Source organism: Sinocyclocheilus anshuiensis, unplaced genomic scaffold (assembly GCF_001515605.1).
Source record: "Sinocyclocheilus anshuiensis isolate Anshui unplaced genomic scaffold, SAMN03320099.WGS_v1.1 scaffold882, whole genome shotgun sequence".
Lineage (NCBI taxonomy): Eukaryota > Metazoa > Chordata > Actinopteri > Cypriniformes > Cyprinidae > Sinocyclocheilus > Sinocyclocheilus anshuiensis.
The window spans coordinates 116,616-141,826 of NW_015540910.1; the positions used below are offsets into that span (position 1 = coordinate 116,616).

The 25,211-nt window shown below is 35.4% G+C and overlaps 2 protein-coding genes across 2 annotated transcripts in view; one reads left to right on the top strand and one right to left on the bottom strand.

The window, feature by feature from the left end:
* lamb1b (laminin, beta 1b) overlaps window positions 1-14,004 on the top strand; it is a 30,674-nt gene extending 16,670 nt beyond the window's left edge. Inside the window, exons 22-33 of the mRNA XM_016487152.1 lie at window positions 112-326; window positions 414-510; window positions 4,289-4,658; window positions 8,253-8,437; window positions 8,522-8,763; window positions 10,017-10,217; window positions 10,565-10,709; window positions 11,307-11,511; window positions 12,167-12,308; window positions 12,401-12,577; window positions 13,113-13,272; window positions 13,354-14,004. Of these exons, the coding sequence (XP_016342638.1) occupies window positions 112-326; window positions 414-510; window positions 4,289-4,658; window positions 8,253-8,437; window positions 8,522-8,763; window positions 10,017-10,217; window positions 10,565-10,709; window positions 11,307-11,511; window positions 12,167-12,308; window positions 12,401-12,577; window positions 13,113-13,272; window positions 13,354-13,490 (2,276 nt within the window). The 3' untranslated portion in view covers window positions 13,491-14,004. The remainder of the gene's footprint in view (window positions 1-111; window positions 327-413; window positions 511-4,288; window positions 4,659-8,252; window positions 8,438-8,521; window positions 8,764-10,016; window positions 10,218-10,564; window positions 10,710-11,306; window positions 11,512-12,166; window positions 12,309-12,400; window positions 12,578-13,112; window positions 13,273-13,353) is intronic.
* A 927-nt stretch (window positions 14,005-14,931) lies between these two features.
* LOC107689246 (transmembrane and coiled-coil domains protein 3-like) lies at window positions 14,932-19,578 on the bottom strand. Its single transcript, XM_016487189.1, has 4 exons — window positions 19,567-19,578; window positions 18,501-19,450; window positions 17,421-17,556; window positions 14,932-16,684 (listed from the first exon to the last, which is right to left on the bottom strand). Exons 1-4 carry the CDS (start codon window positions 19,576-19,578, stop codon window positions 16,382-16,384), a joined length of 1,401 nt encoding a protein of 466 aa, XP_016342675.1. The 3' UTR covers window positions 14,932-16,381.
* Between the last annotated feature and the right edge of the window lie 5,633 nt (window positions 19,579-25,211).

Below are 25,211 nucleotides of genomic sequence, written 5' to 3' on the forward strand. Positions count from 1 at the left end.
ATCTTTATTTTTGAGTGAGCTATGAAAGAGCAACCTCTGAGCAACATAGTTTTACCCTTCAAATCATCTTTTAGCTATTGTGAGGCCTTTTTTGTTTCGTTTTGTCGTCAGGATGCATGTGCCATCTCGTGGGAAGTTCCAGGCAAAGATGTGTTGACGGCTTGTGTGAGTGTGACAGGGTTAGTGGCCAGTGCCCATGTCTGCCCGGTGTGGTGGGTCAGCACTGTGACCGCTGTGCCCCCAACACATGGAACATAAACAGTGGCAAAGGATGCCAACCTTGCCAGTGCCACCCTGAACATTCTTACACGTCCTCCTGTGATCTGGTATGAACACACACATCTTAATTTAAATCATATATAAACTGAATCACAAACGAAACACTTTTTTGCGTATGTTTATGCTCGTCTCAGCTGACCGGTCAGTGTTCCTGTAAACCTGGTTTTGGAGGCAGGACGTGTGAGGAGTGCAGGGAACTGTTCTGGGGGAATCCTGAGGTCCAGTGCCATGGTGAGTCTGCACTGCGTCATTAAAACTGCTCCGTGCGGTGCTGTCAGTGCAGTTGAGTAGCACATTTACACCCTCAATTTAAAACTCACTAATAGCAGAGTTTTCATGAACACATTTGCATGCAATTTTTGGCATAAATTAATGGATGGAAACACCAAGATGCAAATAAATATTCCAAATTCAGAAAAAAATAATCCCTTTCATTTTCATTTCTATTTTGCATCTGTTTTTTCTTGACACTTCTTTATTCACAAATTGGTTTTTATTTCTTATTCATTCATATTTATTTATTTTTTTTTTACTTAGAAGTCTAATGATTCAGGAATTTCTCATGTTTTTTTTTAACATGGTTTGTATACAGAGTGGAGGTTCAGACATACAACATAACCAATTTTGCATGTAATAATGAGAAAAAATCATGCGTTAAGATTTTATTTGCAATATTTCCTTATTTTCTTGACAATATAACACGTTCTGCACCCAAATTCTTATAATTGTAATGCCTTTGAATGTATTACTTTCGAGGTTTTGTAGTTATCCTCAGTGACAACCCTAGATTTATTATTTCTATTTAAAAATAAAATTATAAATAAAAAGATTATTTTTCAATGTAACTACACTGTAAGAAAAACAATCCATAGAAATGTATCACAAAAAAATAAATAAAATAAAAAATCAATTTGTAAATAAAGCAGTGTTTCCGTTTAGTGTGGTCAAGAAAACATTTTCAGAGAAAATGATGCAAAATAGAAATGAAAATGAAAGCGATTACATTTTTATATTTTTTTTATTTTATTTTGGAATATTTATTCACATCTTGGTGTTTCCATCCATTAATTTTCATGTACTATACTAAGTTAGCATTAAAATGTGTTGATGTAAACCCCTGTCAAAAATAAACAAGGAAAATTCCTTCATATAAACATTGGACATTGGGCCCTATTTAGACTTTTCTAAGAGTGTATTATTTAAAAAAATATACAGTTTCTCTGGAAACTATTATTTTGTTCTCTTGAACACATTAGATGGAAATGCTTATTTCATGTATTTTTTTGTGATATTGTGATTAATTTGCAACTTAGATGAGAACATAGTTAATAATTTATAAATTCTCATGCATTTGTTAACATGACCTCAACATCAAGTAAAGATTTCCGACCAGACTGAACTAATTTGTCATGAAGCAATGACAAAAAATTGTGCATGAAGATATGCCTGATACGTATGAAAAAAATGAAACAGCTGACAGTGTAAACGTGGCATAGAACACATTAACCACATACATATGCAAACTAACATACTCTCATGGAGAAACTACCATCTCCAATTAGTTAACTTTTATTACCTTATATTGTAGAATTCCAGAAAGTCTTAATCATGCTTGCACCTTATTTCCGAGAAATCTCCAAAACTTTTGCCAGCAGTTGATTTTAATGTGATCTGGTTCTATTTATGTGAGAATTTCTAAGTATTCCTTATTCTTGTGTTACTCAAATGCAACATAGCATCCAAAGTCATAATGGATTTCTCCTATACACAGTTAAAAAGCTACCAGACAATGTTTCCGTGGTACGCTGACAAAGTTTCCCTTGTGAGACTGGGCTGTTACAAACAAATACATGCAGAACAGACTGAACTAATTTGTCATGAAGCAATGACAAAAAAATTGTGCATGAAGATATGCCTGATACGTATGAAAAAATTGAAACAGCTGACAGTGTAAACGTGGCATAGAACACATTAACCACATACATATACAAACTAACATACTCTCATGGAGAAACCACCATCTCCAATTAGTTAACTTTTATTACCTTATATTGTAGAATTCCAGAAAGTCTTAATCATGCTTGCACCTTATTTCCGAGAAATCTCCAAAACTTTTGCCAGCAGTTGATTTTAATGTGATCTGGTTCTATTTATGTGAGAATTTCTAAGTATTCCTTATTCTTGTGTTACTCAAATGCAACATAGCATCCAAAGTCATAATGGATTTCTCCTATACACAGTTAAAAAGCTACCAGACAATGTTTCCGTGGTACGCTGACAAAGTTTCCCTTGTGAGACTGGGCTGTTACAAACAAATACATGCAGAATGTTTAAACTGGTTGGAAAGTATATGCATACGTGTTTATTTGTGTCAGTGTGATTTATTCTCTTCTCTCTAATATTCTACAGATAGAGTTCAAGAGACCCAGAGCTTATTTGAATAAGGGTCTGCTGTTACTTTTAGTATAAGTGTGTATGAGTATTCTTGTTGAACTATAACCAAACAAACAATATCTCTTTTCCTGCTTTCTATCTTTAAACTTAAGTAGATTATAATGGTTTGGGGATAATGACTCCGTTTACATGCGCAATCTTTGATTTGATCGAATAAACACCTTTAACGGTTTTCTTTTGCCAGAGAAAGATCATAAACCTGATATACAGTTAAAATGTTGTGTTTGTTTATGTTTCAAAGTCAAGAGTAAATAAAAAGAGGAGGAGGAAATTCCAATGGAGACACAAAAACTCTCTTAATACCAAAATAAAAAAGGGTGAAAATTCCCATAATATTCCAAAGGAATGTTATGAACCAAACACTGTTTATAACCAAAAAATAATAATAATAATAATATTTTATCATTAAAATCAGTTGTTTTGTGTTCATACTAGTGCTATTTTAGTATCATTCATATACTGTGTTAATATTTTGAATAAGATTTGATTTTTATATTTTCTGTTTCAATTTGAATTTAGTTCATTTTGTTGGGTGTTTTTGTCATTTTTATTAGTTTTTATATAGTTTATTTAGTTTTAGTTAGACTTGTTGGCCTTGTCAGCTAATTGAAATAAAATCAATAAAAAAATTTTTATATATTTTATTTCAGTTAATTTTTATTTTAAGTAATTTTTTATATTAATATACTAATATACTAATAACTAATAATTAAATATACTAATTAATATATAGACGCGAGATTAAACTCGTAAAATTTCGAGAAAAATGTCAAAATGTTGAGAATAAACTAATTTTATTTTGACTTTTTTTTTTTCCGAAATTTAACCTTTTTTTTTTTTTCTCGAAACACGACTTTATTCTCAAAATTTAAAGAGTTTATTCTCAACATTTTATTTCGACACTTTTCTCGAAATTTAACAAGTTTTTTCTCGAAACACAATGACTTTATTCTCGAAAATTTAATGAGTTTATTCTCAACATTTTATTTCGACACTTTTCTCGAAATTTAACAAGTTTTTTCTCGAAACACAATGACTTTATTCTCGAAAATTTAATGAGTTTATTCTCAACATTTTATTTCGACACTTTTCTCGAAATTTAACGAGTTTAATCTCACATTATAATGGCTTTAATCTCGAGATGGTTTATTTATTTATTTTTCTTGGGCCTAATCCTCTTCCGTTGTTTTCCCTCTGCCGTAATGAGAATACTTTTTTTACATAACAATATTAAACGGTATAAAATTTAGTACTAATAATTCAAAATAATTATGCTAAGAATAGTCTTATTTTTTCATATTTTTCTTTTAGTTTTGGGGTTAAATATGATCCAGACATGGTCTTTAGGAGATTCACCCAAACACACATATTTCCCAGTTTCTTCACATAGTATATCATGCGTGGTAATAAGCAGATGTGTTCTCACACATTCCAGCGCACACACACGCATTCAAGAATTCATTGTTCCTTCCAGCACTCACATCCAAGATTTTAAATCATAAGAATTTTGGCATCATTTCATTTTTTAAATCATTTGTGCATGTTTGTGTTCCAGCATGCAACTGTGATCCTCGAGGCATTGCTACTCAGCAGTGTAATATGATGACCGGCGAGTGTGTGTGTGTAGAGGGTGTAGCCGGGCGGAGGTGTGACTCATGTGGACGTGGCTACGTTGGGACCTTTCCTGACTGCGAGGCCTGTCATCTGTGTTTCCGTGAATGGGATGTTAATGTGGGAGAGCTGACCAATCACACGCAGAGACTGGTGGATACAGTGGAGGAAATTAAAGAGACTGGCGTGGCTACGCCCTATAAAGACATCATATCGAGTCTGGATGATGAAACCAAACAGCTCAGACAGATTCTGGAAGATGACAAGGTTCAGCAAACGCTCACACACATGCAGAGGATGCTGCAGCAAGCCAAGTGTGTATTACACATTCACACTCATATCACTCCCGTTTTCTTTTTATATACTCTCCTCTCACCTTTAAAACTGAAAAAGAAATCGCTATTATTTTCCAACCAATGAGACCAGATGGTTTATACCCGCTGTAGAATAGGTCATTGAAGGATGGCACACAAGTTTTTAATACTAGGAGAAGATCCTCCAACATGTTCTCTCTGCCAAAACCCTTTATCCATGAAGCATGTTTTATTAGATTGCGCTGGTTTTAACCCTGTGAGAAAACGTTTTTATTCGGTTAACTCTTTTGAAGAGATTTTTAAGCCAAATACAGTTTTAGAGTAAATTTACAGTTTTAAATAAATTGTAAAAACCTGATATAATTTAGCCATACATTTTTCTCACCATGAAAAAAGCCACAGAAGCTAGCATGGCATTAAACACAAACGAACCAAACCCCTTTAAAGCAATAGTTTTTCAAAAAATAATCAATAATCAATAAAAATCATGTTCATTGTCTCTGTAGGGGAATTCATTTTTAATTATAACTTACAAACTGTTAAATCTGTACAAGTGTTGATCATTGGTATATGCTCCTATTAAAAAAAGAAAGGATTTTTAAAAAATCTTTTGTAAGTATTTATGGTAAAACGGCATAAATGTAGGTCATACAATTTGTGCATTAGTAAAAAAAATGTTGTCAAATACAAACATTTATGATTGAAGTCAGATTTGGGTCATGTGAACCCAAAAGTGAAAAATGAAAACTCAGATGGGAGCTTTTGATGTTTTCATCAAAGACTCTTGGTGTAGAAATTATTCAGGAAAGGATAAGGTATGTACTCCTGATCCTGAACTTATATGTTTAAGTCTAAGACCTTATTATTTGCCAAGAGACAATGGAAATATCTTCATCTGCGCCGTATATATTCCGCCCAGTAGGGATGCATCAAAAGCTGCTTCAAGGATAGCTGATTGTGCATCAGCAATTACAGAACAAACCTGATGCACCGATATTTGTATTAGGAGATTTCAATCATTGTACGATGGACTGTGCACTACCATGGTTTCAGCAGTATGTTTGTAATGGTACAAGGAAAAATAAAATATTAGATAAATGTTATGGTAACATCAAAGAAGCATATGTAGCTAAGATTAGGCCTCCTCTTTCAAATTCGGACCATAATACCATCCAGTTAATTCCTATTTACAGGTCTGCTTTTAGGAAGAGTAAACCGGTTTTAAGAACAGTTAATGTGTGGCGGGACACTACAAAAGAGGAGTTGAGTGGTTGTTTTCTAGCTACAAATTGGGACGTTTTTTTTCAAGATGACAATATTGACAGTATTGCGGAAGCGATTACAGGGTATATTCATTTTTGTGTTGATACTGTGGTCCCAAAAAGACCATTAAGATCTATCCAAATAATAAGGAATATATTACCCCCGAGATTAAGCAATATATTAGGAGGAGAAATCAAGATTTAAAACATAATAATACAATGGAGTTCAGAGAAATTCCAAGGGAACTAAGAAGAAACTTGAGGGAAGCCAGAGAGCAACATAATTTACGTGTTAGAGAAGCTATTTCAACTTCAGATTCTAAAAAGCTGTGGGATGTTGTGAGAGGAATGATCCATTTAAATTCAAATGAGAAAGAAATACAGGTTTTAAAGGAATTTGAAAAAGCAGATGAATTTAATAACTTTTAAATTCGGTTTGAACTGGCTGGGAGTGGTAGTATTGATAAATGTAGAGATTTGCTTAGTTCAGTAACATGTGATTTCGCACAGGATAGGATTGTAGTGGACCCAAGTTGTCACTAAAATCTTTAAAAGGCTGCATACCAAAAAATCCAGTGAGCCGGATTGTATTTCAGCTCTTTTACTTAAAACATTTGCTGATGAATTAACCCCAGCCTGGAGTCCATTATTTCAATTATCACTTCCAGACACTGGAAATATTCCTATAATATGGAAAAAATGCAGTCGTTATTCCTGTTCCAAAAAAACATCCAGCACTGGAAAATAATGACTTTAGACCATGAGTGGCGTTAACGTCCATAGTGATGAAATCACTTGAACTTATTGTGACAGAGAAATTGAGAGAGAATGTATTGTATATAAAGTAGATCCTTATCAATTTGCTTATAAAGAAAATAGGAGTACAGAAGATGCTTTGAATACTATGACACATTTTATTCTAAAACACCTTGAAAATCCTGCAGCTTATGTTAGAGTGATGTTTATGGATCTGAGTTCAGCGTTTAATACTCTACTTCCAGATATTGTGTTATTTAAGTTAAAACAGATGGAGGTGAACCCTTATAATTAAATGGAATTATGCATTCCTAATTGGACGACAACAGAAAGTGTTTTTTGAAATTAATTCAACTTTCTCTGATATATTGGTCACAAATGTTGGAGTTCCTCAAGGCTGTGTAAGCTCCCCCCTTCTTTTTACATTATATACAAATGATTGTAGAAATCAGTACACAAATAACTTTATTATCAAATGTTTCAGATGATACAGCTATACTCAGTTTGCTGACAAAGAATTCAGATGTTGTATGTATAAATTACAGATAGAAGGGGTTGTGCGGTGGTGTGAGGAACACAACTTGATGTGAATGTTAAAAAAACTAAAGAAATGATCGTTGACCCGAGGTTGGTGGGTGATCATAGTCCAACTTTAGTTAATAAGGAGGAAGCTGAGCAGGTAACAACATATAAGTATTTAGGTATTTACTTTGATTCTCAGCTGCAATGGAGTCATCAAGTGGACTATGTTTGTACACGAGCTAGTCAGCGCCTGCATTTTTTGCGAAGGCTCAAGGTTTATGGGGTGTTATTGTTTTACAGATCAGGTATTGAAACTATAATACGTTATGGTTTTACAATATGGTTTGGCAAAATGTGGTTAGAAGAGCAGGAAAAATAATTGGTATGTTGTCCCCACTTTCTCTTCAGGACATTTTTGAGAGGTCTGTTAGGAAGTCTTAAAATTATTGGTGACCCAAGCCATATTCTCCACAAGGAGTATGAGCTGATGCCCTCAGATAGGCTACCAAATTGTAAGATGAATAGGTACAAATTTTCTCTAATTCCATTATCTATCACATTTTTAAATAATAAGTGACTGAAATTGTTGTGTGGGTGAGGGTAATGTGATGGGTAATATGTAATGTTGGTGTATTACTAGGATGGTGTAGGAGTGATAAATGTGGTTTTGGAAAGTTTTTTTTTTTTTTTGGTGAAGTGTAATTGAATAAGTGTATTGTTGTAAGTTTGATCTGCTCTCTGGATTGCCTAAGACAAATTTCTCCTGGGGGAGATAATAAAAGAGAAACTTAACTTAAAAACAAAATTCAGGCAACCCTACTAGTTGATTCTGAAAATACATAGTTTTGCACATGCCTAAAATGAGCATACCATTAATATTTAGTTGATCTGGATGTGTGAAAACAGCAGTGTAAATGGAAAATGGACTGAGTCTCAGAGTCACAACAAAAATGGACCAAACAGATCCGAGTCTGCTTTCAAGACCAGGGTTAGTGTGTGAATGCAGTTCTTTTTCACACTTTCTGATATTTCAGTTTCTTTCTTCTGATCTTAGTGAGACAGCATCACTCCTGAGAAAGTCTATGGACCGATCTGTAACAGATCTGGAGAAGGTATCTGCTGACCATCAGCAGGCCGTGGAGAACCTAAAAAGCCTGACTGAGGAGGCCCAAAACCTACAAGAGATCTCCTCTGACAAACAGCAACAGGTTCTGAATATTAAACATTCAGACCCCAGAGGTGAGCAGAGCACACAAAAAATACAGGTTTAAATTTAAGACACACGTGGTGTTATCTGAAGTGTGTGCTGATCATCTCCTGTAGGTGCGGCGGACAGCATCAGAGAGTATTACAGGGAATCTGGCGAGGCCGAGTTTCGTGTCAATCAAGCTGTCTCTGACCCAGAAAGTACAGTTAAAGAGTCTGCCCAGATACGGAAAGCTGCAGAGGCCAAATTAGACAGCACAGAGAAAGAATTTAACCTGAAACATCAGCTGCATTTACAGAGGCTGGACAAAATTGGATCTGAACTGGACTCCGCAGACCTTTCACGACTAAGCCATCAGGTAATTAAACTACATTTTAAAAAAAATCAACTACTTAGTGGGTTATCTAAATGGCTAATCAGTAAGTTGGTCTTAAAGGGATAGCTCACCCAAAAATTCCGAAAATTCTGTCATTAATTACTCACCCTCATGTTGTTCCAAATCTGTAAGACCTTTGTTCATCTTCGGAACACAAATTAAGATATTTTTGATGAAATCTGAGAGCTTTCTGACCCTCCATAGACATGTTCAAGGCCCTGAAAAGTAAGGACATTGTTAACATAGTCCATGTGACATCAGTGGTTCAACCATAAGTTGTGGAACTATGTCTGATGTCACTACTGATGTCACATGGACTATTTTAACGATGTCCTTACTACCTTTCTGGGTCCTGAACGTGTAAGTTGCGTTGCTGTCTATGCAGGGTCAGAAAGCTCTCGGAGTTCATTAAAAATATCTTAATTAGTGTTCCGAAGATGAACGAAGGTCTTACGGGTTTGGAGCAACATGAGGGTGAGTAATTAATGGCAGAATTTTCATTTTTGGGTTAACTTTCCTATTAAGCCCCAATTTTTTGGGAGGCGTTCACATTGCACACATTGTGTTTAGTAGTAGCTATTTTAAACTTGGCACAAGACACTGAAAAAAAAAAATTATAGAAATTACACAATGATCAAACACGACCTCTCATGATGGGAACATTTTAGTATTATTTATAACCGTTTATAGTGTCCCTTAAACGTTGCCGCTTCAAAAACCATGCAAAACAAATACGACGATAATCCATACGACCTCTGTTGATGTATTAATGTCTTCTGAAGAGATACGATAGGTGTACGAAAAATACAAACATTTGAAACTTTTTAAACTATTAACGGTCATATGAGTTCACGCTTGACGTAAACATCAGCACATTTTGAAGATTAATATTTAAGTTTGTTGTAAGTTTAAATTTAAGTTTTAGTCATTTTAGTACTTATTTCAGTTAGTTAATCCTTCATTTTTATAATAATTCAAGTTTTAGTTATAAGTAATGTCACTGATCTAGACTCATTATTGGAGGAACATTTTTGGGCAACTTTAAAGGAATCAGCATGCGTTACTATTTTGGTGCTTGTGCTAATCAGTTCTCAGAAACATATCCTACTTATAGTATAGTACTTCTCAGAAATATTAGTCAAAATCCAATGTGTCCAATGTGCTGCTCATTATTTTAATGTATCAAACCTATGTTTTGATGAGTTATAATATCAGATGTGTAAATGTGTGTGGAGGTGTGCGGAGGGGCGTCAGGTCTAGATGGTTGCGGTAACTGTGGTGGTCTGGGATGTGTGAGCGAGGATGGCACATCCCAGTGTGGTGGGGAAGGATGTGAGACCATTGTGACACGATACCAAAAGGTCTTGAACGAAGCCAAAAACTCAGACCAAGAGGTCCTGCATGCTTTAAGAGAAGTAGACGAGCTAAACAAGATGGTAAGTATTTGCAGCAGTATTAACTATTATAACTTAATTTATTTATTAAGTCCCCTGAAATCCATGTATATATTCACATTACTATTTAAAAGTTTTGGGTCAGTATGATTTTTCTTTTTTTTTTGCAAGAAATTAATACTTTTATTTAGCAGTCGCATATTAAATGGATCAAAAGTGACAGTAAAGCCTTTTACATTGGAAATTGTAAACAATTTCAAATAAATGTCAAAATACTCTGGGAAAAAAAACATATTAAGCAACACAACTGTTTCCAACATTAAAGTTTTAACAAAACTTCGATAAGTATGGGCATGCATAAGGACATGCATGTGTGTGTTTTTTTTTAGGTGTCAGATGCTCGAGGACGTGCGGATGAGGCCAAGCTCAATGCTCAGGATGTGTTACTGAGAGCCAATCAGAGCAAAGCACGAGTGGAGCAGACCAATGAGGAGCTCAGAGACCTCATTCATCAAATACGAGACTTCCTCACAAGTATGAATTGTCAAATATGTGACCCTGGAGCACAAAACCAGTCTTAAGTGTCAATTTTTCAAAATTTAGATTTATAAATCATCTGAAAGCTGAATAAATAAGCTTTCCATTGATGAACAGGTGCATCTCAATAAATTAGAATGTCGTGGAAAAGTTCATTTATTTCAGAATTCAACTCAAATTGTGAAACTCGTGTATTAAATAAATTCAATGCACACAGACTGAAGTAGTTTAAGTCTTTGGTTCTTTTAATTGTGATGATTTTGGCTCACATTTAACAAAAACCCACCAATTCACTATCTCAACAAATTAGAATATGGTGACTGTGGTCCAGGGTCACATATAGTAAACACTCACACTTTGGCTGTGCTGAGAATAGCATATTAACAAACTTTCTTCAAACACACAGTATGTATAGTGTGCAAGGAATGCAGATCTGCATGAAATGTCACTACATTTGTAAAAAGTATAAAAGCTTTAGATTATACCCATTATGTATTTTGCTACAAACCCCTGATATCATACATAAATGATGTCACAAATACAGTAAAAATCTAAATATTGATGTTAGAAACTTAAATCTATTTGTTTGTGTAGACGAAACTGATCCGAAGCGTATAGAGGAAGTAGCTGATGAGGTGATGAAACTGAGTTTGCCAGTGTCGCCCGGTGCACTAAAGAACGTGACCACAGAGATCCGCCAACATGTGGCCAGACTGACCCAGGTGGAGGATATTCTGACCCAGACGGCAGAGAATGCGCATACTGCAGAGAGACTCCTGCAAGAAGCACAGGCTGCCAAGTGAGTAATCACATACACACTTATAGACATTACACTTTCAAAATATACTTTTAAAACCCACTAGTTTATTTTATCTGTCTACTAACAATGTCCAACAGTGGATACAAAACCAAGATTCTCAACCTTTTTGACTCCAAGGCCCCTCTTTGTCCAAGACAAAGGCCTTCGAAAACCCTGCTATCTATGTTGATTTATGGTAATAAAAATAGAGATATAATGTCAGTGTAATGCTCTATTTTTAGTGTGTTTTTTTTAACCTTTTTACTTAAGTTAGTTAACTAAACAAATATAACTGAATTCAAATCATTTTAAGACTACTATCATAGCTTGACTGGAAATGACACACTAATAAACACTTTTTTGATTTTTCTGTTTTCACACAGCATATGTATGTGTGATATTTGATTGATTTTCACACAGTAAATATTGAAAATATATATTTATATTTCACTCTTTTTTTAGATGATCATAGTTTGATGAAACTTCAAGACAGTCTAAACTTAAAAGGCATTTGAAAAGTAGCAAAAATACATGATGGTATGGTAAAAAACAAGAATATTTTAAAGTGACCTTCAAAAAATACATCATGTTATATGTACTGTAATAAAATCCCATCCTTGATTACATAACCGTGTGTTTTGTGTGTGTGTCACAGTGAGACAGCTACAGCACTGAAACAGGCCACTGATGAGGCGAAGGAAACTCTAGAGGACACTGAGCGCGCTCAGACTGCTGCCGGCGAAAAACTGAAAGAGGTTGAGAGAGACGTGAACCAAACAAAACAACAAATCACTGATGTGAGTATTTATACCTTTAAAATCCCTATGCGTCCTTTAAACATAATCAGTGTTTTTTTTACTTCTTTTTAACAAAATGCGTGTGTCTACAGGTACAATCAAAAACCGAAGCGACTGAGTTCAAACTAAGTAGCAGCACAGGAAGGTTTCTGGATCTTGAGAGAGAGGTTGACGAACTCCAACAGAAAACTCTAGAAACATCCAGCAGTGCAGATGAAACTCAGAGACAAACTGAGTACATCACAGCAGAAATTGACCACACAGAACGGGTAACTGGCTTTTAACAGTGATGTTCTGTTCATTTATTCAAAAATCCATTCAAATGAAGTTTACACATACAGATACTTGAATACTATGCTAAACATGTTTTTAATTTATGTATTAAAATACATTTTGATATTGTTTTGGGGGACATAAAATTACAAATACTGGAGTGATACAACTGTCCTGATATTATGATGAAGAACAAAGAAGGAATGTCTAGAAAATACAACTTTATCAAGTAGTTTAGCATAATCATTTATTATTATTCCTTATACATATAAAAAAATGTCAATGCAAGGTTAGTTCAGGTAAGAAATGTGATGGAACTCTTCCAGAGATTCATTATATTTTTACCTTGAAAAAACTATACTATAGATTTAAATATATTTAAGGTGTAAGGAAAATATTACTTTTTACTTGATGGATACACCACATTCATTCACCACGGCCATTAAATTGATACTTTTCTTGAATACATATGATTATACTCTCTTATACACTTTTGACCCTAGGCTGCATTTGTATATTTGTGTATTTTAGGAGATTGACTCACTCGTGCAACCTAAGTACCAACTGGCCAATGGTCTGATAGATCAAAAGGCAGCAGGTGTGGTTGATGCACGTCAGAAGGCCGAGAAACTACGCCAGGAGGCAAAAGATCTATTAATAGATGCCACAAGCAAACTGCAGAGACTGAGAGGTACAACTGCTCCCAGATTTGAAGATTAGATTATAGATTTACCTATGATTCCTCACTTTTCTTCCTCTTTAACTCTTCCAGAGCTGGAGAGATCATTTGTGCTAAATCAGCACATTCTGGTGGAGAAAGCTCAGGAGCTGGATGGACTGGAGAATGAGGCCAGAGATGTACTGCAAGAACTCAGTCAGAAAATCACCATCTACAGCACCTGCGCTTAACTACCAAGAACTAATAAATAATATAATAAACTCAGATTATAATCAGTTGTATATTATCAAAAATATGTTGCCTGAATCCAATTCAAGGTATCACATTGAAAAAGCAATGTAAGATTTTACTATGACCCTTTAATGTATAGCTATATATTTTTGTCTTTTCTATGAAACTATGAAAAAACTCATCCAGTGTATTGTGTCTGATATGAAGAATATTGCAGTGTGTAATAATACTCGACAAACATTCCTCTGGGCGGAATAAGAGGAAGCACCATCCATTGTGAACAGCAAATCAGTTTAGATTTGCTTGATAAAACTAATGGTGACAAATGAAATGCCAAAATAAAAATTCCATCAGTTTGTGATAATGAAGCTATAAACCACTGTGGCTTATTGTTTTTATTACTTTCATAAAACTGTGGAAACAGCAAAATGATGAAAACAACTATTGTACGATGTTTATTAAACATTTAAACGCATTAACTGATAATACAATAATCATTTAATAATAATAAAGCTTGAGTCAATTGAATATATAAATTACGTCTTCTCTAACTGTCGGTTTCATTTGATCGATTTCGATGGTGATGTTGCCGTTATACATATCTATGATTTTGCTGAAATCGGAGACAAAAAAAGCCCGTAAAATGACAAACGCAATGAGAGACTAACTCAAAAGTAAGGTAAACAGGTTTGCTTCTACAAAAACGAAACGACAGATAAACGTTAACCAGTGTTGTGGAGTAGCGAACTACAAGTATAGCGACGCTGTTAGCTTAAAATGTACAAGCAAATTACTATTTATTTATTTTCCCAATAATTCAACCATTTTACAACATCATCAGTAGAATATGTTCTAGCAATATTCACTCTTTTGAGTCGGTTTTTCTCAATAAATACGTCAAACGGAAAGCTAATCAATACATTTTGGTCTGAGGCTCAGACTGAATCACTTCACTCAAGTACTGAATCGTTTGAGGTAAATTCGATGTCAAATAGTCTTTTCGGATTTAAAAGCTCGGTCTGTATTTCTAGCCCGGAGTTTTGTTAAATATAGTGGAGTGTACTGTCATGCTTTTAAGTTTATTATTCCACTGAGTCTGACGACATGTTAATTGAAGCTTTTTTTCCTGTAGTTTCATACCGGAGTTCATCATGCTCAGTTTCCTTCATCAACCACAATAGGGCGACAACCATCTGAAAGTCGCTGAAGAAAACGCTTTATCAGTGACCTTTGAAAATAATGAAAGACATTCAACGCTTCAGGTCTCGCAAAGGATTATCTTTCAGGTAACTAATGTCAAACAGCACAGGCAGTGTTATATAAAATGAACTGAACAACTACATTTTAACAAGAAATGGTTAGAAGAACGAACAAAATGGTTTCATCCACTGAGAAATGCATCTGGTGGTTGAGTAAATAAAGAATCAACAAATAGTCAAATTTCAGTAAAAATGAGGCCGTTTATTTTTAGGTTTAGACCACATTTAAGACCAGACCAGTCTCCTACCACATGGACACTGAAGCATGTATAAAATCACTTTCCCCATGCTTAAAAGGTAAAAGGCCTCTAAAAATCTAATTATACACCACATTTTAGTTCAGGTTGGTGGGTAAATTCAGATTTTGTGGCTTATACAATATTCAGTCAAAACCACAGGTAGGCACACACTCAAAGGGACAGTGGTAATAATGCTGAAATCAATTTGCATTGTGGGAATCATTAAAGCATACATTAAACAAAGCAAATTAAAAATGTATATAAAAAAATAGTAATTAGAACTTCCATGAGGGACAGTTCAGAATGTTACATAAACTTGACAGAGACATTTGTTTCCTTCTCATGTTCTAGTTTCTATAACCCCCAAGGCATTTCTATTACACAACAAACAAAAAGACAGTGTTACCATCTTTTATGGTCAGTACAGAGCACCACTGCTCAGACTAAAGTATAAAAACAAAAATACCCCACACAGAATCTCATAAACCTGGGCGCTGTGTTTAAAGTGCCGGTGAAAAGAACTTCAGGCCATTTTAATAGTACAAATAATGCTAGAAAACAGTAAACGGACGAAACTCACAAAGCATGTCTAAAACATGTGCGTATTTGTTTGCATTTCACCCAAAATTTAAAATAAAAAAAATAAGCATACATTTTACTGCATAAAGAAAATCAAGCATTTTTTAAGACCATTACCTTTTTTGCATTCTAACATTATAATTAAACATTTCCCAAACGTTCTCATTACTGCAATAAAAAACGTATTATTAAAATGAGAAAAAAAGTTACTACAATTTTCTTCAGCTGTTGTTTTCAGATAGAATCAAATACATGAATAATGAAGAATATTTAGAATAATAATAATGAGATTTACTCAAAAGTAAACCACCCATGAGAAAATGTATCATGACAATAATGTCACAGTACAAAAAAAATATTAATAATGATACAAAAATAAAATAAAATAAACAAAATAATAATATTAATATATCTATGGTCTCTAATTAGTCTTCATGTTCTTTATGCAAAATATATTTTTCTTATGATTGTGGGATGAAATATTACCCAGATGTGTTTTTGTGAGACTATACACACCATCGCCACCTAAAAACAAATAAAACGTGTAAAGTTAACCTTTACTTTTAAGACACAGCTAACAAAAGTTATTCGAAATAACACAATATAGTCACAGAGATGGACCCGTTTCTGCTACAGTACATCATGAATACTCTTTCACATACACACAAAAACACAACAGACCAAAAAAAAGAAGAAGAAAAGAAGGAAAGTGTTAAAGCCATCATCTTAGGACAGTCACATTATGAAGGGAACATCCCAGGAGGAGCACTTTATCTGACGAGAACATCACTGAACATGCATGTTTCATGTCCCTCATCTGTGCAGCAGCATTCGTTCTATTGCACACTGCAACTGCTCCCAGTTGCTCCAGCTATACACCAGTAGACACACGCATGCGAAAGTCCCGAACATGTGTAGACGACTTCGCATCAGTGGAGCGGAAAACTTAGCAGCAGTGGAGACGCACACCAAGATCACGGTGACGATGGCCAGCATGATGTTGATGCATTTTCCCAGCAGCACTTTGGCATCTGCGCTTTCCAACTGCAAGACCTGCTGCTGCTGTTGCTGTAACTCCAACTTACTCACTCGCGTCTGACAAACTTCTAAAGCATCCTGCGGAGAGAAAGAGAAAGATACACAATTCCAGTTTTTAAATCTGATTGGCCAAGCAGCATTTCAAAGAAATGCTGATATTTAGGCCCCGTCCACACAGAGATGTGTTTAGCTGTATACGCATAAATTTTGTATTAGGGATGCACCAATACCACTTTTTCCAGTACTCGCCCGATACCAATACTTTTATTTTTGGTACTTGCCGATACCGAGTACCGATACCGATATTTTTATTGCATTTGTACATTTTTTAAATATTGGGTGCAGAAACCAAAAGGGTATGTACAATGTTAGTTGGTTAACTTCATTTATCAGATAGATACAATCAAACAGGGAAAGCTCTGGCTTCGTGTGGACGTAGCCTTAATATAATGGCTCCTTGAAAACTGGAGTGATTATAGAGCACTTTTGGAACCTTTTGCATTGGTGAAGATCTACAGAAAACTTGACAAACTAAATGACCACATAATGTCTAAAAAGGTAAGTGCTCGATATTAACTTATTGTTTATTTAACTAAAAGCAATAATTGCACTCACAAATGTGAGCATCCCAACCAAGGGTGGATGGAGATTTACCGCTGATTACAGAACCGGCTTTACTGACAAGATGCACATTAAATATCGCATGCGATTAATCGTGCAGCCCTAGTTAGAACACAGAGTAACATTAGGCTGGTATTCCTTTTATTGAGCGCTTTACATAAGTGTATGTGAGTGTTTTTGTGTAGGTCTGTACCTGTATATCTCGTGCTCGTTCATTAGCTTGATAGGCCATCTTCTCTTCAATGCTGGCTAGCTCCAGTTTAAGGTTTCCGGTCTCGTTTTGATGGAGTTCTGTGAGGTCGTTCAGCTGTTCTTCCAACCGCTCACACCTTATTCAGAAGAACAACAATTAGGGAGAGTGTGAGAAATAGAGAGCGGAAATTAAGAGTTGAAGAGACCAGCTTATGTTGAGTTTTATATGTTGGTCTTCAGCATGAGATGCTGATGTGGGAGCCTATGATATTTGATATTCAAGCTGACACTTACTTGCATGATACGGCCTATAATGAAAGATGAAAGGTTGATATTATAAAATGTAAACTTTTTTTTTTGTCTAAATAAAATAGAACACTAAAAGTGCTACAAGTGAATTTTAGAAACAACATTATAATGTACAACAACATTATAAATCCAAAGTTCTATCATGAAACTCTAGATGGCGCAGGCTGATAGGGTCTAACTCAATCTGACATAATGACATCATTATTCACATGGCGCAGCTGATTGGTTTCTTTTCGTATCAGCAGCCAATGAGCTCGCTGCTTGGCTAGTGCGTGCCGTAGCAGTTGCAGCGCACTTCAGAAACCCTCCACCTTCCCCAGCTCCACCTGTATGGATCTGCTACGGGGTGATTCATGTATGTTATATATGGGGGTTATTTCATGTTATATGTGGGAATTATATTTCTTACATGCTCACAGCAGCATGTCTGTGCTTGTATTGGCAGTAGCAAGTCTCGGTACTTGCTCTGCCGCAGCAGTAGCGTAACAGATCTATTCCGCCAAGACAAAACACATTAACATTGCCATGTATATTACCATGCTAAACTCTCAGAGGGTTGTCATAACAAAATTACATTATAATGTAATGTGTGTAATGTAATTTTTAAATAGTGTTTTTAAAAATGAACATTAAATGAGCATTAGATGATGGTAAAGGTAATCTAAAACGAAAAAAAGATAAATGAGCTTGCATAACTAATTCAATGTCGACCATTATCGATCTATCGATTGATCGTTATCTAGAACACTAATGTGTTACCAAGACTATTTACCTGAACCGCTCCTCTTGTAGTGTTTGCATAATATTCTCAAATTCACATCTAAACTGGGTCTTCAGAGTGTCAATGTCTTCTGACAGTAGATTCTGAGCTTCCCTCAACTCCCTGATCTCCTCCCAAGCTTCCACCAGCCGGCTGCTGTTTTCCCCTTGGCCTTCTTCTCTCCCAGACCCGCTGTGCTGCCCTGTCACACCTGATCCAGTCACATGACCATTACTCTCAACTGACATTGACGTTTCTGTGGAGCACTCGTCATCACTCGGGTATTTGGGTTTAGGGGTTATGGTGGCGCTGCCGCTCAGGTTTCGGGCTCCCCCTTCCGCCTGCAGCCCACTTCCCGTCTCCATGGTGCTCTTCAGGTGTGCAATGTTGTCCGCGCTACCAAATTTGTTACGAATGAGGTTTGCAATCTCTCTGGATTTGCTGAAGAAGAACGGTGGCGACAGTGAAACTCCCGGGCCAATAGTTTTGACTTTGTCCAAATGTGGGTGGCGCCCACTTCCTGTGACCACACTGTCCTTGAGGTTGTCTTTGAGCATCTCATTTTCTTTGGAGTGTGGTGGCGTGTGTTTGGTCCCATTCGAGATGTCACACTCCTTCATCTTGCGTTGATATTGCTCTAGCTTCTTCTGAAGCTGAGCGATATTGTGTGCCGTTTTCTGGTTCTTTTTCTCAAACACCTGTTTGATGCGGCTGCTCTGCTGCTTGTCGGCGCTGTTAATGAGTTTGAGATACTCAGCCACGTTCTCATCCTGTAAATTTTGCTCAATTCTCAGCTGCTCTTTCACTTTTAGCACTTTCTGCTGCAGGGTGTCCAGACCAGTACGTGATCGTGGGGTGTCACGTACCACCAGATCAGAATCCAGATCTAAACAAGTCTCTGAACCTCCTCTACGCATGACCATTGGCACGCTGAGGGTGTTCACATCACCACCTCTCTCCGCCTGAAAAGAAACAGAGAGAGAATAAAATGAATAACTTCAGGATGGATACAATAAGTGTCACACAAAGAGCTTGCGTTTAGTACTGGCCAAAATAATAACAATACATTTGATATTACATTGTTGGCCATACAAAATAGTTTTAGTATTATTTTTGTAGTATATGTTTTAGTATTATTTATTTTTATGTGCTTGTGACATTTTTATTGTTATTTATATATATATATAAATAGATTTTTTTTTTTTTTTGCTTTCATTTTTATATTTTAATCATTTTAGTACTTTTATTTTAGTTAGATGCCAATGCAACCATTCTCATTTAAGTTGAAGTCTTTAAGTTTTCATTTGTAATTATTTTATTTCAGCTTCATCTAAATTAACAAAAATCATTTGTAATAGTTTTAGTAACCGAAAAAAATGTGAGTGAATGAGTGAATATCCTTTTCTGTTAGCACCATTCTATTAGCTGTGCCTACATCTTGTTTTAATCTGTATGAAAGAGAGACAAAAATTGCAACTAAAGAAAAAAAAAAAGACATGATTTTTAATACTGTCTCTAAACTAAACCTCAACAAAGATGCAGATAATATTGGTAATTTGATTTCCAAAGTACAGTAGTTCTTTTGAACTGCACATTTCAGTGAATCATTTCAAAAGGCTTATTGAGAAAATCATTTCCATCAGCAATTTAAAAAATTGTGTTTTAATTGTTTTTTAAAGTACCATAATACAGGTTCATGAAAATAAATCAGATTACCAACTGCAGATTACTTTTTTCTGCTCTATTATTTAGTTTTACTTCTTGCTCTACGCATTCCTCCACTATTATAATAAATACATAATATAATATATATATATATATATATATATATATTTATTTATAGGACTTCTAAAATAGATATAATAGAGGCATAAAGTTGGATAAGATCCAGAAAACACAACCAATAAACTGCCTTAGCAACAACAGGACAAAAGAAGGCATACTTTATTGGAACAGGAAATAAGCCGAGTAGACTTTTTTTTTCAGCCACACGGTCATATGATGGCACAACCCAGAACAAAAAAACTAGAAAAAAGACTTCATAAGCTACATAACGAGTCAGGATTTCTCCAGTGCAGGGCTCGACAAGCCCCGTCATGTGCTTATCCTTTGGACAGGTAAATCGGTCATTCACTAGTCCGAGTAATAAAGGTTTACTTATCCGGAAAGAAAAACGTTTGAATAATATTAGAACAATAAGACACTCTAGGGCTGTTACCATTAAAAACTATTTTCGTTGGCTCGCTTGTTTTGATTTTTCATGAGAGTCTCTCTTTCACACAGAGATTTCTTACGGACTTGTAACTGTCAACACATTATCCATAATCAATCACCATTTACACAATGTAATAAAATCAGAGACATTCTTTCCAAAGTTTTAGTGCTTCTCTAGTTATTTTTTGTTACTAGAGAAGCACTAAATCTTTTAATCAGCCTACTTGTCCAACAAGTCAAATTCTCTTTCACTTTCCCATTCAAATCCACTTGTCCTGGACAAAGGGTTAATGTTGAGCCATGCAATATAATGGCTATGGATGAAGAAAATGGTTCTTTTGTACCTTAGTAGTAAATAAAGATTTGGGTCAACCATTTTTGGACTGAAATAAGCCGTGGACCAAATGGAGTGGAAGGAATTCCTCTCAGAATGAAGAAATGAATGAAGCCCTTCATAAGGTCACTTTATGATCCTGTGCAATGGGTTGACAATAATAAGCCATCCCCAGGGTCCTGAAGAACATAAATTCATTCAGGCAAACTAAAAGGGTAGTTAGTCCAAAAACTCTATCATAATTTACAGGTCAATCCATTTTAAAGTGGTCCAGTGGACCTTCCATGTTCTGCATGCACACTGTACTTTGGTACCCAAAAAACAAAAATTGTATAGGTACTGTATGTAATGTTTTGACTGTACTAAAGCATAAAAATACATTTGCAGATAATTAGGAAACATGCTAAGTTCATATTCTTGTTTGTCTGAAAAACAATGATACAGCCAGTTATTCTTCTTCTGAAATGTGTGTTCCGTGTCGGAATGTCGTTTTTTTTTTTTTTGTCTGTGTGACACCGCCCCCAGCCAGTTTGCCCAATAGTATTTTGACACTCCAGGTTGCCAGTTGGTGTAATACACAGCGTACTGCAGCCATAGAAGTGAGCAAACGAACTGGGTCAGAGATCCCAGTGTAAGCGGCCGTTAACACAAAATGCGTCTTTGCGTCTAAAACTGCGAAGACTCAGCACTCAGGAATATTTTTTATAAAAGTGCCGCACTCCACTTTGAGACGTGATGCAATAACAGAAATAAAAACAGTTGCTATGCCAACTAGCTACTGTAAACAAAAGCACGCAAAGCTTGCCCCACCTCCGTGGTCTTCTGATTGATCCACTGTTTTGGAACTGGCATTGATGAGCAGCGCTTCGTCTAGAAGTGTCTTTTTTATTTTACTTGACACAGCATCTTAAAAACGTGGGGCTCATGTGCGAGATGCTGCAAAAGATGCGAGACGCAAGCGCAACAGTCATACACATCTGTCTAGCATATAGAAAAACAATGTGCAATAGTAGTGCACTGGAATGGAAAAACGCATTGTGTGAACGGCCCCTAAAGCCTAAGGCAATACCAACAAATAGAGATAAATCATTTTAGGAAAATTAAAAATTTTCAAGGACCCTACTTTATGATTTTTTGGCCTTTACTCAATCATGTCAAACCCACATTAATCTTCCATGCAACACAAAATGAGATATTTACTATATGAATGTCCCAGGTGCTAAAAATGGATGCTGATTTAAACTGTCAAGCTCCAAAAAGACTATAAAAGTAGTTAAATCATGACAACTCTCGGAACATTTTAGCATGGTGATGGATATGACAATGTTAATGTATTTGGTCTTGGCGGAATTGCTGCTGCTGTTGGTCATTGCTGTATTTGTAGATTATTGCTGCTGCTGCAAGCAAGTACAGGAACTTGCTACTGCCAATGCATATGGCGATACGAATATCATCAGTTACATTAACAACCCGTCAGCCTGCGCCATCTAGACTTTAATTACTGAACTATATATTGCATAAAGATCTCATAACTTTTAAAGCGTTTTGATAGTTTTAGAATTTAAATGATTAATTCATTTTCAGTTCTGAAAAACCCTTCTGCTGTGGGGCTAAATATCTTCCCGGCAATTCTATTCAAATCAGAAATGGTGCTTTGAATTATTTGAAGCAGAAATTAGATTTTTGAGCTAAAGTGGAAATTAATTAATAGCTAACGAGATGAAAAATACAGAAATGACATGAGGATGAATAAATCATGACACTAAGTTCAATTTTGGTTGAATTATCCCTTTAAATCACCCGGGATGAATCATCTCTTCTACAAGATTGTAAAGATGGTTCATTTTCGTCAGGCCATTCTCAAGCCTTACTAAGAGCTACATTCAGCATCTCAACACGTACAAACAACACTAACAAGAGACAGATGGAGGCTGCAATTTTCAAACTTATGAGCCATCACTATGGCTTTAGAAAAGCTCTTTTCAGGTCAGAATACTTATTATTATCAGCTCTTAGGGGTGAATTATCTGTGTACGCTTATATAAAACTTTATTCAGATGTCCAAATGTCAGATATTTGCAATGAAATTAAATTTGTCTGTTACCATGGCAGCTAGCCATCAAGCGGTAACAGGCCGACAGAGATCAGGGACACAGGCTTTTATGACTCGACTGCAGTCGAGGAGAGGGAAAATAAGACAAGCAAATGCAGACCACGGGGAGCAAATCCATGTCAACTCAAGCATTACTGGCAAAGTTCATGAATCTGGATAGAAATCATTCTAAAAAAAAACATCCAGTGAATCATAATTTGAATTGAAGCATACGAGGACACTTATTTTAAGACATTTTCACACTCAAAACTCTAAAAGCTCTTTAATCTGTTGTGATGATGACAAAGGAATTCTGCAAACTCAACAAATGCCATTCATCAGTTTCATTTCACTATTTCTTTTCGAAACAGTTGATTGAAGTGTAGCTTAACCAATGTGTCACTAAATCTTAATGTTGTTTTTAATGACATTTTTTTAATGCTCCTAATTTATGTCACCAAGGTAACATTATAACTTGGAGGAAGCACAAGATAGATTGGTAAATTTAAAAATATGTATTAATAGCTGCATGTACTTAACTTTTTTGTAAAGAAATCTTAATATATCTTTTGGTGTGGATATATGCCAACATCATTTAATTAAATATAATTAGCACAAGATACATTCATTATTTTATTCAATACGTACACAAATTTTTCAAACCGAATATGTGCACTTAATCTGCCAAGCAAGCACAATTATGATGCTGTTAATATCAAAACAGCTCAATATCATCCACTTAATTGGCCTGTCTAATATATTGCTTTATCACAAGTGAAAAGAACATGGCTTTTCCTGTCAAATGGCGTTTAATGATTAATGCTTGTAAAAGAGCTCTAATCATGTTTGTGCATGTGTCACTGAAGCAACTCTGAACCTCTTCTAACTTTGACCAAACTGTATCAGTGTCTTCAGGGCAGAAACGGCGCTCTGGAGAACTAGGTCAGTCAGATCAAATGTGTAAAACAGGCCGTCTGCTCAGCTAACCTTCCTTACTTTCTCCTTCCTGTGACATGCACACACCTGGTGTCCGATTCACGTCATCAGTTATCTCTGCAATCTGGAATTGATTTTTTTTTTATTTTTTTTTAAACATGCAGATTTCTTTAACAATATTGGCATATAACTTTTTTTTTTTTTTTTATAATAATCTTAAATACTTAAAGGATTAGTTCACTTCCAGAGTAAAAATTGCCTGATAATTTACTCACCCCATGTCATTCAAGATGTTCAAGTCTTTCTCCAATGGGTTGAAGGTACAAATTGCAGTTTTAGTGCAGCTTCAAAGGGCTCTACACATGATCCCAGCCGAGGAGTAAGGGTCTTAATATCTAGCGAAACGATCGGTCATTTTCTTAAAAAAACATAATTTATATACTTTTTACCACAAATGCTCATCTTGCACTAGCTTGACCTCACGCATTATGTAGTCACGTTGGAATGGTCAAGTGTGACGTAGGCGGAAGTACCGACCCAGTGTTTACAAAGCGTGCAAAATGTCCAAAGACTAAAGGCCATTGCACACTTAGTCCGAAATTTTCACATGTTGAAATATAAATACGACCTCACGTTGTGTCAATCACGTTTACACACTGCCTCCGAAACTTTCGTCCGTCATAAAAAAATTCGGATCACGTTAGATTTTCTGAGTTTTCGCATCCGTTGAAAGCTTTTTGATAGGAAAGGTTGATGAATACGCGAAAATTTTGGACTCAGTGTGCAATGGTCTTAAACACCCTTTACAAAAAAAAAAAAAGTAAAACAACGATGTCAGATGAAGTTGCACTGTAAAAAAAAATTGTTTCAACTTAAAATAATTTGTTACCCCGCTGACTAAATTTTTTAAAGTTTAGTCAACTAAAATATCCAAGTTGTCACTTAACATTAAGTAACATAAAAGGTAAAGTTGAATAAACTAAAAATGTTTAGTCAGCGAGGTAGCAAATTATTTTAAGTTAAACAAATTTTTTTTTTACAGTGAAATAGCGCACAGAAATGGATTTCAAATTTTTTTTAAATGGAAAATAGGTGTGTGAATGCATTTTGCATCTGTTTGTTTAACAATTTTTTTGTTTTTTTTTCG

Coding starts and splice junctions, on each gene's coding strand:
- LOC107689246 (XM_016487189.1), bottom strand. Junction 17,557..18,500: donor CTACAAGAGGAGCGGTTCAG/GTAAATAGTCTT, acceptor CTTCTGAATAAG/GTGTGAGCGGTTGGAAGAAC. Junction 16,685..17,420: donor AACGAGCACGAGATATACAG/GTACAGACCTAC, acceptor TTCTCTCCGCAG/GATGCTTTAGAAGTTTGTCA.